The sequence below is a fragment of the Drosophila novamexicana genome, unplaced genomic scaffold, assembly GCF_003285875.2.
Source record: "Drosophila novamexicana strain 15010-1031.04,08,12 unplaced genomic scaffold, DnovRS2.1 tig00000072-arrow-arrow-pilon, whole genome shotgun sequence".
Taxonomy (NCBI): Eukaryota; Metazoa; Arthropoda; class Insecta; order Diptera; family Drosophilidae; genus Drosophila; species Drosophila novamexicana.
Window position 1 is genome coordinate 1,794,388 of NW_020824771.1, and position 15,104 is coordinate 1,809,491.

The 15,104-nt window shown below is 38.8% G+C and overlaps 3 protein-coding genes across 5 annotated transcripts in view; all 3 read left to right on the top strand.

Annotated features, from left to right (window-relative positions):
* LOC115771442 overlaps positions 1–15,104 on the top strand; it is a 30,275-nt gene that overhangs the window by 10,113 nt on the left and 5,058 nt on the right. The window contains exon 1 of one of the 3 annotated variants that reach the window (XM_030717151.1): positions 13,783–13,996. The exons of 1 other annotated variant lie outside the window; for it this stretch is intronic. The gene's annotated coding sequence lies outside the window, so the exon portion shown is untranslated. Of the gene's footprint in view, positions 1–13,782; positions 13,997–15,104 lie in introns of those variants that run through there. One more of the 3 variants, XM_030717153.1, reaches the window with a different exon arrangement.
* LOC115771440 (protein Teyrha-meyrha) overlaps positions 1–15,104 on the top strand; it is a 79,584-nt gene that overhangs the window by 10,063 nt on the left and 54,417 nt on the right. The window lies entirely within an intron of this gene.
* LOC115771441 lies at positions 399–8,986 on the top strand. Its single transcript, XM_030717150.1, has 4 exons — positions 399–1,434; positions 2,786–2,952; positions 3,038–3,287; positions 7,532–8,986. The coding sequence occupies exons 1-4, from the start codon at positions 1,380–1,382 to the stop codon at positions 8,677–8,679; spliced, it is 1,620 nt and encodes a 539-aa protein (XP_030573010.1). The 5' UTR covers positions 399–1,379; the 3' UTR covers positions 8,680–8,986.

The window sequence follows — 15,104 nt, forward strand, 5'->3', positions numbered from 1 at the left end:
TATAATAATATAAAAATAATAATATACATATAACACGATTTGGGGGGAACTATAAAGTGGCATTTTATGCGGGTAATTTAATTGAATAATTTATTATAAAACAGTTATGGTAGCCTGCAGAACGGGTAGAAGTGGATAATGACATTCAACATTTTATTGCTCTAATTTGATGCTCTAAAATGTTATTAAAAATAAGAAACAGGTCCCAACTGATTGAATAATTAAACGCGAACTTTTTTAAATGTATTAAACATAACTTATAAATATCAGGGATTATTATTATTATTATTAATATTATTGTTATTTTTATTAGTAAGATTATCAATATAATTATGAGTATTATTATATTATTAGTATTATAATTATTATATCATTATCATTATTATTAATTTTCTTCCTATACTTCAAGTATTGTCAAATTTTTATATGAAATATTTATAATATGGCCCAGGGACGATCGGTTACATAATGTAAATAAGGCCAGTTAGTAACTGTCCGAAATGTGACAAGTGTGCTTTTTTATATTGAATATATTTATATTGAATATCGGTCGTATTATCGCTAGGGTATACAGCCCAAAAGTTACTGTTAATTCGAGTTGTTCGATATGTGTGAACGTATGTGAGCATACTTATTTTAATGAGGATACGCCCAGATATGAGTTTCTGGAAATTGCCAACGAAGCGCTCAAAGCTTCAGACATAAGGCCAAGAATTCAATTTGCAGCAGCAAGTGGGCAGCAGCAGCGACAATAGCGAATGCTGTCCACACACTTGCAGTCCACAGAGGTGTGCTGCAGCTGTTACTCACCACGGAGCAGACACCAACAGGCACCAGCCCCAACCAATACAAGCAACGGCTGCCATTTTGCATATAAAAGAGTGTCGCGTACGTGCCGCACTTCTCTCTTTCTGGGCGACAGTCAAGTCACGAGCGTATTTTGAACGGCACTTGTGCAACCGACCGAGCAACCAAAGCCGTTAAAAAGCTCACGAGTGTGGATCGTGTTGCCGCCCCTGCCGTTGTCAGTGCTTGTGTTTAGCTGCGAACGCTTTCCAAAACTCACCACAGCGCCAGCAGCTGCAGATCGACAGCAGCAGCAGCAGCAGCAAGAGAGGCGTCCGACGTCGTCGCGTGTAATAAAAGAAGCAAATTTGAGTTGGTTTTGGGCTTTGGCGTCAGCTTCGAGAAATTGTGCGCGACAACGTAGCAAACAGTGTAAATGGAGCTTTGATAGCGAACGGAAGGACAAAACTACTGCCGCTGCTCAAAGCTGATCTCAACTCGAGTGTTTTTTAACATAGTGAAAATACAAAAAATAATAGAAACTGCTGCTGGCATATCATAGAAACTGTGCGTGTGTTTTTTAACTCTACAAAATGGCAAAACTCTTTGTTGTTTTTGCCGTTTTGGCTTTGGCGGCCATTGGCGCAGGTAAGCACAACATTTTCATTGAAATAGAAAAAAAATGAAAACACAAAATATGCTTTTAAGTACATATATTAAAAAATGCTTAGTTATAGTGTGGGCCTGTTTTAATTGCTCTGTCTGGGTAATTTGCATTGCTGCAGCGGAAGTTGTCAATCAATTAAACAAAAAAATTAAAAGCTGGCCTTCAAAATATAAAAACTGAAAGCTGACTAAATTAAAGTCGCAGCCTGTTTGTAACCTTGATTATGCAAAAAAAGGACGCGTAGACAATTGCTTGGCCACAATAACAACGACAACAACAACAACAACAACAACTAGTTGCTGCACTTGCAAAACAACTTTCATTTCTGTAGGGTCCACAGATCCTGAGATTCAACATTAAAACAGCATTCAGTTGAGCTGAAGAAAAAAATAAATGTTACTTCGATTCGAATCGAGTCGAGTTTGACATTCGACATTTGTGGAATGCATTTGTTGACTCTGACAGGCCATCGATCAATATGTGTGATAAAGTACATGCAATTCATGTACCCAAGTATGTTGTTGTGTGTAATTTGCCCTGCAGCTTTGCCCGTTCGACTGTCAATTAACCGTTAACAGTTATGCAAATATGGCAACTGTTTCTTTCACTGTTGCCAACTGTGACTGCGAAATGTCAAAGTTATAGCCGAGCGCAACAAGTATTTGTATATATTATTTTGTTGCTGTTATTATTATACATAATTTGTTATTTTTGGCCTGGGCTCATGGAGTCTGCCCGTGCCGTGAGTTCTTTGCATTGGTATTGGTGACATCGTATTTCATAATGGCAAACGTGTTTTGGCCAACCCCAAGCCCCAAGAGACACAACCAGCTAGACGACATGCCGTTAGTCCCCGGCCTGCATCTACATATGTCTATGTCTATACCGATTTCTTTTTTATTTTTTTTTTGTATTTTGGTTTATATATATGTATAACAGGAAGTGCCAGCCATACGACATAAAACCAACCCACATTTGCCATACCGAATCCAAAGCCGAAATTCTTCCGGTTTTGAAATAACATTAATCAAAGAAAATAGCCAAGTTTTGGGCTACTTTTTAGAAAATTCCTTTCCTAAATTTAATTCAAAACAAAATTCGGAATATTGCAAATTATTTAAATTTGCAGTGAAAATAATAAACAATAATCCGAAAATAATTGAAAGATTTCGAAGCTTCAGTAAATTACATCAAATTTTTGTTTTGTCTTTCAATTAATTTTTCACTCCACCTTTGCCCTTTTGAAAGCCTTTTTTTTCTTTTGCTTGTGTTTTCATTTCGGTGGTTTTCTTCGTAATTTTTCTTAATTAATTTCTAATTGCCCGATTGCAGTCAATGCCGAAGAAGTGCGCGTTAAGCGTCAGGCCACAACCGAGGAGCCCAAGAAGGAAGAGTCTTTCGAGAAGGAGCTGTGCAAGGACAAAGATGCCGGCGAATGGTTCCGTTTGGTGGCTGGCGAAGGTGACAACTGTCGCGATGTCATTCAGTGCACCTCATCGGTAGGTTCCCTATCTAACTCGCCCAGCTCTCCGGACTTCATACAACTAACATGCTTTGCGCCGCTTCTGCTCTGATGATTTACAGGGCCTGCAAGCCATTCGTTGCCCAGCCGGTCTGTACTTCGATATTGAGAAGCAGACCTGTGACTGGAAGGAGTCGGTGAAGAACTGCAAGAGCAAGAACAAGGAGCGCCGTGTGAAGCCTCTGCTGCACACAGACGAGCCGCTCTGCCAGGATGGTTTCCTCGCCTGCGGTGATGGCAACTGCATTGAGCGCGGCCTTTTCTGTAACGGCGAGAAGGATTGCTCAGATGGTTCCGATGAGAACACTTGCGGTAAGTACAAAATTGGCATGGAGAGAAACACTAGCTAAAAAGTGAAAATATAAATAGATCGATAGATCAATCCGAGATTAAAGATAAAAAAGACAAGAAACAATCAGAGGAAAATACCAACAGAGAGTGAAAGGAGCATATAAGTAGAACTGAAGAGAGTACGCAAAACAGAGCTCAGTCAGAAAATAATGCGAAATAAATACCAGTTCTTTTTAAAATAATATCATAAGTAGGACTTGGAGAGCTTAATGGTTAATAAGTGTGTGTAATGCCGGTGCCACATAAGGTTTGAGTTGAATGATTCAGCAAGACTCGAGACATAAGCTGCCAGCATTACATAGGATTGGCTTCAAATCCGATATTACCCCATCAACGGGCAAGATAAAAACAAGAAATAAGAAAAAAAAAAAAACATTTCTAGTGGCTTACATTTGTGTGGCGCGTCAATTTCTTTGAGCTGCTCAGTGGATTTAAGCCTGGCCCAGTCAGAGTCGCACCTTAAAACCGGTCGACGGCATTTAACATTACTTTTGGAGCTGTTCGGTCTGTGGAACCACTCTGAAAATCTTTCAAGAAAAACACTATGCAACAGACAAGTGTCTGTGAGGGAGCTGGCGGGCGGGGGCTGCCGCCTACGTGCAATGCAGGTATTGCACCAGGTATAGACCGGTTTCGTAAAGCCCTTCAGAGGGAGCGATCGTGAGCCCATAAAATGCCGCCAGATTTCGTTTTGGCTTATTTCTTATAAATACGTGTTTCCTATGCCTTCTTCGTCTTCTTCTTTTGGGTGGAAAATGTCAAGTGTGAAAAGAAACGAACTTTGAGCTGATCTCATCATTGATCCAACACACAAGACACAAAACGGGGTTGGGTCGTGCATTTTGCACCATTCATTATACATATATAAATTTTTGAGTGGACCGGGTGGTTAGGCCATGCTTAAGTCACACACATCTCGCATGCAACATCTAAATGTTAAATAAATCAATAATTAATTTTAACCTTGGACTTAAAAGAAATAAAACCAAAGCAAATGTACGTATATCTAACCCGTTGTTGCCCACTTCGGCGCTCTCGGCATGGGGCCGAGCTACCGAAAGGCGTTTCAAAGCCCGTTCGATTCATGTGTAAATTAGGCTTACATAATCGGCTTAAAACGCTGTATTTTTAGCAATTGCAAAAAGCCGACTAACCAACAACAACAACAACAACAATCACAAAGCTGAAGAAAAAAAAAGCAGCAGCAACAAAAGAGCCAGCAACTTGTTATTTATTTATTTATTATTTCTTTAAAATAGCAGCCAGCGTAAAAAACCGCAACTAATTTTAAATAACAACAAAGTGGAGTCTTGCTTACCTTTTGCTTTGATTTTGTTTTCATTTCGCTTCTTTTTTATGATTTTTTTCTTCAATGGGTTTACATTAATAATTTGCAAAACACGATGCCGACATTTCTCAAGACGCGCCCGCATATAAATGTGCATTAATGAGCAAATCAAATGCCAAACAATAGTCAAGAAATAAATGGCCATTGCCAGAGCTACGGCCGTTCAATTCTAAGACCTCCGCCATAGATCGCAGCTCATAGATGGCAGATCGTGTCTTGGCTAATGCGAAAATTGGCACGTTTCACAGCCGTTGGCGATGGCGGCAACATTGCAAGTGCTCAGCGAGCCATTAATTTGTAAACAATTGAATTTAAAATTGAAATTGAATAATGCAGGCACTTGCGCGCTGCTCGCCTCGAAGGCAATAAGGAAGCCACAGTATGAGCCAATTTAAATGGCAACCATCTAGAGTTGGCTGCGATTATAAATCCATATATCAACAAAAATGTGCAGCAAAGCGTCGAAGCGAAGGCAATTAGGTGTGTGAAGCGACGACTGTTACGCATAGATAGCCCCGGAAAATAGCTTAGCAGTATTTACGATAAAGAAAACATTGCAGAAACCAAATATACAAAAGTATGATAAACGATATGTTTGTTAAATAATTACAAAGCTAAGCTAAATACAATTATACAGTCTTTTCAAACGCTTTCATTTTCCTTTTTTTAATAATCTGCTTAGGGCTACCATCTTAAACGATTTACTAAAAGAGTTGCTGAAATGAAGATTTTTATATAGATTTATAAAGATTTTGAGATTTTAAGTGAGATATAAAGTTTGTCTTCTACTATTTCTGTCTTCTTCTTGCCTATTAAAAATGTAAGATAGAATTAAAATTTTAGATTACAGATTTATTCCCTGATTATTCTAATTCCCCTTTTTTGTCTTTTTCTTTGCGCGACAATCTTAAACGTTTTTCTAAACTCGCTAGAAACCGAAAATATAGAAAGTAAGCACATGTTTCTTTCCTCAATCGTTATACACTGCGATATAATGTTTAAATTTTCTGTTCTGTTTTCTTATTTGCGCGAGATTCTTAAACGTTTCCCCTTTTTTACTGAAAAAGAATGGAATAATTGTAATCAGATAACACAAATTCTGCAAAAAACTGGTTATTCGAAGGAATGTGAATGTAATCTCAAGATTCTCTTAACTGTTTCATGGCAGTCAAAGTCTTTTTTGAATTTCTTAATTCAACACAATAAGATCCGTGATTGTTTACTTGTAATTCCATATGCCACTTGGCCGACTTTATCGCGAAATCGGCCTGGGCCTGTGCACATCCTCTTGAACGAAATGTAAAGCCAGCTCACATTTAGCTTGCTGTTATCCATAAACAATGGCACAAATATCTGAGCGAAACGAGGGGCGGACAAAGAAATGGCATGCAAACTAAAGACAAACCCTAAAGTCGCTTAAATGCCAGGGAATATTCAGAGGCTGAGCTGCACAACCGGTTCGATGCTCGATGACATAACACTTGGCTATAACGACAGATAATTGGCAACAAGAAATGCCAACAGCTGGCAGGCAGTAGTGTGTGTGCCAGCAGAGTGAAAGAGAGAGGGGTAGAGAGGAAAAGAGAGAGAGAGAGAGAGACAGGCGGAGTGATAAAAGGTCAGGCGGAGACAAAAGCCGGGTGCGACCTACTTGCAAAAACTGATTCGAAAAGAAAAAACCTGACGAGAAAAACGAAGGAAAGAAACAAAAGTGTTTTCTTTTTTATTTGTTATTATTTTATTTGCTTGGCCTTTGCGTGTCTCGTTGGCATTTCACTTCGGCAAGTGCCAAAGCAACAAAAAATTACGTCAAAGAGTTTCTTTTACTGCAAACTTTCGCAGCTGATTTATGATGATGAGCTACTGCTCCGAGCGTAGCTCCAAGCACCATGCTTCATGCCCAATGCTCTATGCAAGTGCAAGGCTTACAAATGACGCTGGCAAGTAGTGTATGTATAATTTGCATATGGCCGCTAATGAATGGCAAACACGTGGGCGTGTACTGAGGCTGACCGAAAGTCGAAGACAGCGCCGCATAGATTAAACATTGAGGCCCTCTGCCCTGGCCCAGGTGAACGTTGGCTGCATGCCAAAGCAGTTGCCAAGTCGAGCTCTTCGCTTGATTGACGAAGACTTGGCTTCAACAAAAAAAAAAGCACACACAGAAAAATATAGATTCAAAATAATAATAAAAATATATATATATGAGATACTGAAATTGTGCAGACATTTTCCATTCACTTTGCGTTTTGGCGACGGCGGTTTTCCCGACACCCGGCTGATTTGTGATTGGTTTTCCAGGCCCGACGTAGTTCATTGAACCGGCTGCCGCCCATGTACAGTTAGCTAATTGCTTGAAATCATTTTCCATAAAGTTGATTGAACTTTACTGAAACGCCCCGTACAGAATATAAATGATTAGCCAAGACCCAAGTGCGCTGAGAAAAAATACACAAAACAATATATGTAATTAAATTGTATAAGCCCAAAAAAATGTGGAATTTCTTAATATCTAGGCCGGTCGTGTGATTTTTTAAGAGATTTCCCAATTCCCTTGAACTGCTTACGAAAGCAAGGAACCCTTATTAATACTATCAGAAGTCAACAATGTTTTCCGCTTGAAGGCATAGGCTAGGAGTTAACAGAGAGCTGTTATCAATATTTATATTTTATGTTAAGTAGCTATTTACAGCCTTTCCTTAACAGCTTTAGTTTACATGTTGTAATAACGCATTTTAACTAATAAAGAATAAAATTATTGGGTATTTAATACTGTTTATATGATAAATTTCATTCGCCGTGCAAAGCATTTTATTTGATCTTTGTCTTTATGTTCGGATTTTTGATTCATTTATAGATATCGATAACGATCCCAATCGCGCGCCACCCTGCGACCCTGCCGTCTGCGTGCTGCCCGATTGCTTCTGCTCGGAGGATGGCACCTCGATACCCGGCGATTTGCCAGCCAAGGATGTGCCCATGATGATCACGATAACGTTCGATGATGCGATCAACAACAACAACATTGAGCTGTACAAGGAGATCTTCAAGGGTCGCAAGAATCCCAATGGCTGCGACATCAAGGCCACATACTTCGTCTCCCACAAGTACACCAACTACTCCGCGGTGCAGGAGACATCGCGTAAGGGTCACGAGATTGCTGTGCACTCGATCACGCACAACGATGAGGAGCGTTTCTGGTCGAACGCGACGGTCGATGACTGGGCCAAGGAAATGGCCGGCATGAGGATTATCATTGAGAAATATGCGAATATTACGGACAATTCGGTTGTGGGTGTGCGTGCGCCATATCTGCGTGTCGGCGGCAACAATCAGTTCACCATGATGGAGGAGCAGGCCTTCCTCTACGACTCGACCATTACAGCTCCGCTGTCGAACCCACCATTGTGGCCATATACCATGTACTTCCGCATGCCCCATCGCTGTCATGGCAATCTGCAGAGCTGCCCCACGAGATCGCATGCCGTGTGGGAGATGGTGATGAATGAGTTGGATCGTCGTGAGGATCCTGCCAATGATGAATATCTGCCTGGCTGTGCCATGGTGGACTCCTGCTCAAATATCCTGACTGGCGATCAGTTCTACAATTTCCTGAATCACAATTTCGATCGCCATTACGATCAGAATCGTGCACCGCTTGGTTTGTACTTCCATGCCGCCTGGCTGAAGAACAATCCCGAGTTCCTGGACGCATTCCTCTACTGGATCGATGAGATCCTGGCCAATCACAATGATGTGTACTTTGTGACCATGACACAGGTGATACAGTGGATGCAAAATCCACGCACCATCAGCGAGGTCAAGAACTTCGAGCCCTGGAGGGAGAGGTGTGTGGTTGAGGGCAGGCAAGCCTGCTGGGTGCCAAATACCTGCAAGCTGACCTCCAAGGAGGTTCCCGGGGAGACCATCAACCTGCAGACCTGCGTCAGATGCCCCAACAACTACCCATGGGTCAACGATCCCACTGGCGATGGTTTCTTCTAAGTCAGCGTGTGAGAGAGTAAGAGAGAGAGAGAGAGCTCGATTGTGAGAGAGCGAAAGAGAGAAAGAGTGCGTTCGCATCCGCATCCAAGCAGCCCCAATCCAAATTCCTACAGTCACCTACAAACAACTCGACTTTTATTATTTCAATATACTCAAGACTTCTTTTATATTGTACTCTTTATTTTGACTGTGTCGCGTTTAAAACGCTACAAAAACGCGCTCGGCTAAGTCTGCTGTGTTACGTTATTGAAAAAAAAAAAAAAACAAAAAACAAAACAAAACAATGAAAAGAAACAAAAAGAACAACAAAATTGACAAAAAGACAACACAACACAACAACAACAACAACAAAAACAACAAACAGCAAACAAAACAAAACTTGTGTTTTTATATACTCATTTTTGTAGTTTTACGTTAATTTGTATGTGTATATTTAAAAAATACCTAATAAAAAATAAAGTAAATCGAAAAAAAAAACTAAAACGAAAAAAAAGCAACAAAACAACAAACTTAAAAACGAATTAAATGAAAAGTATATTTCATCATTTTGATTATTGTGATGCTAATCTTGAGCAGCAGCGGCAGCCATAAAAATGCTATTATAATGCACAAGATGAGTTTAGCAACAGTCTCTCTTCTACCTGGCAACAGACGCAAGTCGGCCCAACCACTATATATACATATATCCAACTACCAGTATAGCCAACAATCAACCCAATTTGTGTGCGCTACCCACTGACTTACTAACCAGTTTTGTATTATCCCAACAAAACCAAAAACAACAAAAAAATTTGAATAACAAAACGCGTTTTTGATTTCGGTTTTCAGTTTCGATTTCAGTTTCATATGTAAATTTCAGTTTTTTTTTTCTTCTATTGATTTTATTAGTATTTCGAGTGTTTCCTAGACTGGTTTTATATCAATTTTAAAGCGAAGCAACCGGTCTAGAATTAGGCATACTTAGCATATATATTTATATGCATATTGCTGGGCAGCATATGAATTTATTATAATGCAAAATTTAAGCTTATTAACAATCCTCGTATTATGTTTTTTCTCGGGTTTTCTTGTCAATTAATTTGTATGCACGCAAAGTGAGTGCCGGCTCTCATGGCACCGATTGTGAAGTGGTCTCCGGCAACAGGTTCTTAATTCATATAGGGAATCTTTGGACAGCCCCCGTTGGCGCTTTGCGCAATCATAACAAATCACACAGTCGTCGATAATTAATTTCAAGCATTGCGAATTTCGACTCTGTCTTGGAAATACCAAAGTTATATGCGTGTCCATGCAAATTTATATGGCTTACACATTTTTTTTTGTACTCCGCACCGCAAAATTGGCTCAATAAATAAATACAATTTCATGCGGTTGATTTCATATATAATATACATTTTATATGTCAATTTTGATGCATGCATAAGTTTTATCACCAGCCAAGGTGATTGAAAAAGATGTCGTCTGAAAAGCTGAGTAATTTGCGGCATGGTTTAATCTAGCCTTCAGTACTCAGATATTTAGTAGCTGCTGCTACAAATCTTAAGCATCAAATAAAAGAAAGCATATAATTTCCATAGAGCTATAAGACCTGTGTGGCAGAATATTTGCCATTACAATCGTTACATATTCAATAGACGTAATAGCCAGCGAAAACGAGTTTCCAAGAGATACGATGCGTTCATATTCACATATATGTAAACATATATATAGTAACATATTCATGACTGATCAAAATATATGCTCCTGAAATAAAGTCTTTTTATTATAAACCTTATAACTACGGTTTAAAAAAAAAAAGATAGCGTAGTTATCCGTTTGAAAATAAAAAGACTTTGTTTCACTGGCGTGATTTTTTATCAGTTATGAATATGTCACTATATACGTAAGCATATAAATTGTTATATTGTTGACATTATTTGAGCTTGGCTGCAGAAGGCATGCTCTTGATATGCTTATTCAATTTGTAATCGCACAGTGGGCTATACCATGCAATGCATCTGCATTACAGTGGTTGAAAATAGTGTTGATGTGAATACGTCACGTATTCGCACGTGTGTGTGTGTGTGTTTGCAAACTTTTACTCTTGCTAAGGTGAACTAGTTGTAAAGTGGACGCTTTGCATAAATCGTGCATGAAAAGCGAACGCACAGTGGGCCAAAGTGTTGTATAACTGCTCGAAAACTAGTCAAAACGTAAAGCTTATGTGTCAATGCTAGATATATTGATAATGACCAAATAGCTTATTTTTTTAAAACAACAAAATTCAGTTATAAATATTTATTCAAATTGTTTTAATTTACAAAATTATGCGCATATGTATCAATCAGAGAAGCAAAAATAAATTAAGCTTTTGTCCAAGCAACTCATAAATCAATATTCAATGCATTGGCATAGGTTTTCAATCACTGTGCACAACGCCGCCTCCAATTGACGTAGAGGCGCCCTTGTCTTGACAGCGACTCGGCACACAAATTCTCGAATATGCTTCCTACTTCGGGGACAGAGCCTCGAGCTGGTCAACCGGTCATCAAGTAGACACACGTATGTCATATGCCAGGCATATGTATCCAGTTAACTGGATTTCCATGTGGCCAGACACGTTTCCAAGAAACGGAATCAGAGTGTGTTAAGCCTCGATTTGAATGCTATACATATAAAATCCGTTAAAGACAAAAAAAAAACAATATTCAAAATCGGAAACCAGAGTTGACAATTGGTATATTGACAGGTGATTTGAAAAGTTCACTGATTGCATAATTAAGGGGAACGGGTAGATAAAAAGCAAGCTGAGCAGATGCACAAATGATCAGCAAATGGAAATTGAAAAATAAACATATTTAAATACGACTCGCATTTCAATATTGAACATCGAAAAAGAAACCCCGTTGCCGTGGCCATAGGGCCTTCAGTGCTCCCCACTTGCCATAAATTAAAAGCAATCTCTGCGATCCGCTCGCTTTGCTTTGGTCTGGGATAGATTTGGGGAGAGCTCCGGGGTGAAAGGGAGCTAACACTTATGCAACTGGTGTGTGTTTGTGTGTGTGTGCGTGTGTGTGTCTGTGTTTTTTACGGTTATGCATTTCTTTTAGAGTCCACAGTTTACAGTTTACTGTTTACCTGTAAACCAGGCTCATCTTGAGCTCGAAGCGCTCGTCGAGCATTTCCTTCATTAACAATTCCGTTTTTGTACAGTTTTCTTTAAGCCAATTTCTCTTTTTCTCTTGATTTGCTTGATGATCTTTGTTAGCGTTTCTTGCTGCTGCAACTAAATTTGTAATTTGCTTTAATTAGTACGAAATTAACTTGCGTTGATTAAACGAAGGATTTGTCAGGGCCACAGTTCAATAAAAACCAAATATTTAAATTTAAAACAAGCTCTGTAAGTTGCTAACTTTTCGCCTAAATAAAAATTAACTCAAATCGCTTGCAATTGTCTACCATGCCATAATACTCAAATACAAATCACATATGCGAAGATTGGGGGCAATCTTGGCTGTTCAAATTATGTAAATCCATACAAAAAAAAAAAAGGTTTTCACTCGTCGAAAAAAAAAATGAATTTCAATGCCGTCGAACGCTTGAGGTGCCATCATCAACATTTTCACTCTAATTGAAAAACCAGTTTAACAGTTGATTAAAAAAAGGTAATAATAATAATCAGCATGCTCGAATATGCGGGCGATTATATCACCAAAGTGTAAAAACCGTTGCCAACTAAAATTAATTGTAACTATCAAAAGCGAAAAAAAAAACTGCAATCAACATTTGCCAAAGAAGGTAAACAACTTTTTTGTGGCATCTTCTGCACAGACAAACACGCACATATAGCACTTGGAATATATATATATATATATATCTGTCTTAAGATCGGATCGCAGCTGTCGCACCCTTCACTGACGTACGACCCGTTAATTGACTACGGCAATTAAAATGCAATTGTAATGAACCGCAATTTCAAGAATTCTCCAGCAAAAAAAATCACGCATACGCCATGTTGTCTGCAGCACTTAGCGTTAATTCGACTTTATGCTGCCATGTTCTAGTACAAGACAAACGTGTTTTCAAGTTCAGGAAATAACTGGGCAACCATGTACGTACACTTATATATATTGTATATATTGCCATTCTTTTCTAGATCAAACCTGTGACAAGTCCGTTTACAGACTGTACAAAAGGAAAGCTGTTCAGAAAAATATCAAGTGTTGTTTCAGCTGAACAAAACTGATTTGTAACTGCGGAAAAGTTCTGGTACAATTACAAAAATATATAATATTCATAAAAAAAGAATAAATGAGTAGAAAAAATAACTCTGTTTTTCTCTCAACATCTTTCACATTCAAAGTAGCCTGCAAATAATTTGTTAAGTAATTAATTTGTCACTCAGAACAGTCGATCGATGTGCTGTTCATATCTTTGTTATCTTAAGATTTGCAAGTCAAAATTGAATCAAATATTTGTTGACTGCTAAAAGTATATTTGAGCAGAATCCAAAATATTTTGCCACTTTTTAAAGACATAAATATTGGGCACAAATATTTATTTTGAACACAGATATTTTGTATTACTAATTGTATTTAAAAAAAAGAATTGGACTCTGAGGTCTGATCAAATGGAAGTAAGAGATCGTATAGGGGAAATGATCATAAGCCTATGTTCAATAATATTATATATTTTCATTTTGAGTACAGCTAGTATAAATAGTATTTAAAGCTATAGGCAATGTCTAAATACCTATAAAAAGTTTACAATATTATAGAGCTATTTATAATATATATTTTCAAATTAGATAGAAGTTAATTTGAAATAATTTGGCTTTGCAAACCTCTAGTTTTGACAAAAGATTAAGGACTTATGTGTATAGTTCCCAAAGAGACATACTTTAACTATTACATGGCATTTCAAAATACAATTTTAATGATTCAATGCCAATTAAGATGCTTAAAGCTCTATCAACTTAATGGAATTGACTAATACTGATATTTTTAGGAGTTAACAAAAAGTTAAATACACTTCTCAGCTTGTAAAATAAATGTAACACATAATTAAGCTGTGTTTATTTTTAGAACCCACTTCCATTAACTTTTATTGTGCTTAATTATGGCAATGAACCTTGTATTACATAATTCGAAAATTCCCTATTTATGCCAATCTCAACATGCCCACAACAGTTTCATATCCGCAAACATGCTTCGCGTTTTGCGCATGCATCCAGCCGGAGGAACGGACAAACGGATGGAGGGACGGAGCACATATCATCGTGTCATCATCATCTCGTACGAGCTCTTAACTTATTGAATAACAGGCTGGTTCCAGCCAGGTAAGTTGGTATGCAGCCCTTTTTGCTCCGTCTGTTTGTCAGACCGTCTGTCCGTCTGTCTGTCTGTCTGTCCGTCCGTCTGTCTGTCTGTCTGTCTGTTTTGTACGCCTGCATATCTTTACATAACTAAAGGGGACTGCAAAATTGAACAAGCGCATAATCAATTTGCCATTAATTAAGATTTCGCGATACTGCCAAAGAAAATTAAAAACAAACCAAACAAAAATCTTAAAAGGTAAATTTAACGCGTGTGAGTCAGCGACAGTTAAAGTGTTGCCACTCGGTGCTGGAAGCGACTGGAAGGAGGAGTCGCCAGGAGGTTTATTAACCTTTTTTTCTGCCGTCTTAGCCACGTTAACAAGAATTTAATGTACGTGCTGTGAGCGGAATGGCCAATTCACTGGCAAAGCGGCTCAAGCGAGCCGTTTAAATGCAGATGGTGTGACAATGTCTAACCACTTGCCATGCCGCACGAGCGTAGGTGAAAATAAAAAGTAACTAAACAAGCGGCATCAACAAATCGTGTAAAGAAACACGTTCAAAAGGTACCACACAAAGAAAAGCCACGGAGAACCTTACTGTCGACTGGCAGATGCTCTGTTCCCTTGATAACAAGGGCAGTGCAGATAGGCAAGAATATGCAAGATGCAGAAGAGAATTATCATAATAGAATTATCATGAGGCTTATGTTGAAGATAATAAGAAAGAGAAAATCTCAAACCACTTTTATAGGATTCCATGCCAATATGTAGCCGAGCATGCCCTTTTCACTTGCGCGAACAGAGTATAACGACAGTTACGAAATCGAGATGTCATGTCTTCGTAGAATCATAAGATAATAAAGAGCCAAAGACGCAATTTCAGGGTCATTAAATGATTGATGTTTGAAGATTTGATTTATGCAGCTGAGTTGGCAGTCCAGCGGGATTGGCGGAACAGTACTGCCCACCTGGCAGCTTTGGAAAGGTGTAAATGCGAGGCGAGGTGCAGCTCCAGACACGGCCGGGCACCCACACACACCAAATGCGGCTCACACCTGCGCCCAAGCTAATTAACCTTTCTTCAAACTGGCGCATACCTTCGCGCACACACACGCACACACACACAG

Bases quoted from the DNA above. Each gene is read 5' to 3' on its own strand.
- LOC115771441 (XM_030717150.1), top strand. From the start codon at position 1,380: ATGGCAAAACTCTTTGTTGTTTTTGCCGTTTTGGCTTTGGCGGCCATT. The intron at 2,953-3,037 runs GTAGGTTCCCTA...GATGATTTACAG, and splicing joins TCATTCAGTGCACCTCATCG to GGCCTGCAAGCCATTCGTTG. The intron at 3,288-7,531 runs GTAAGTACAAAA...ATTCATTTATAG, and splicing joins TTCCGATGAGAACACTTGCG to ATATCGATAACGATCCCAAT.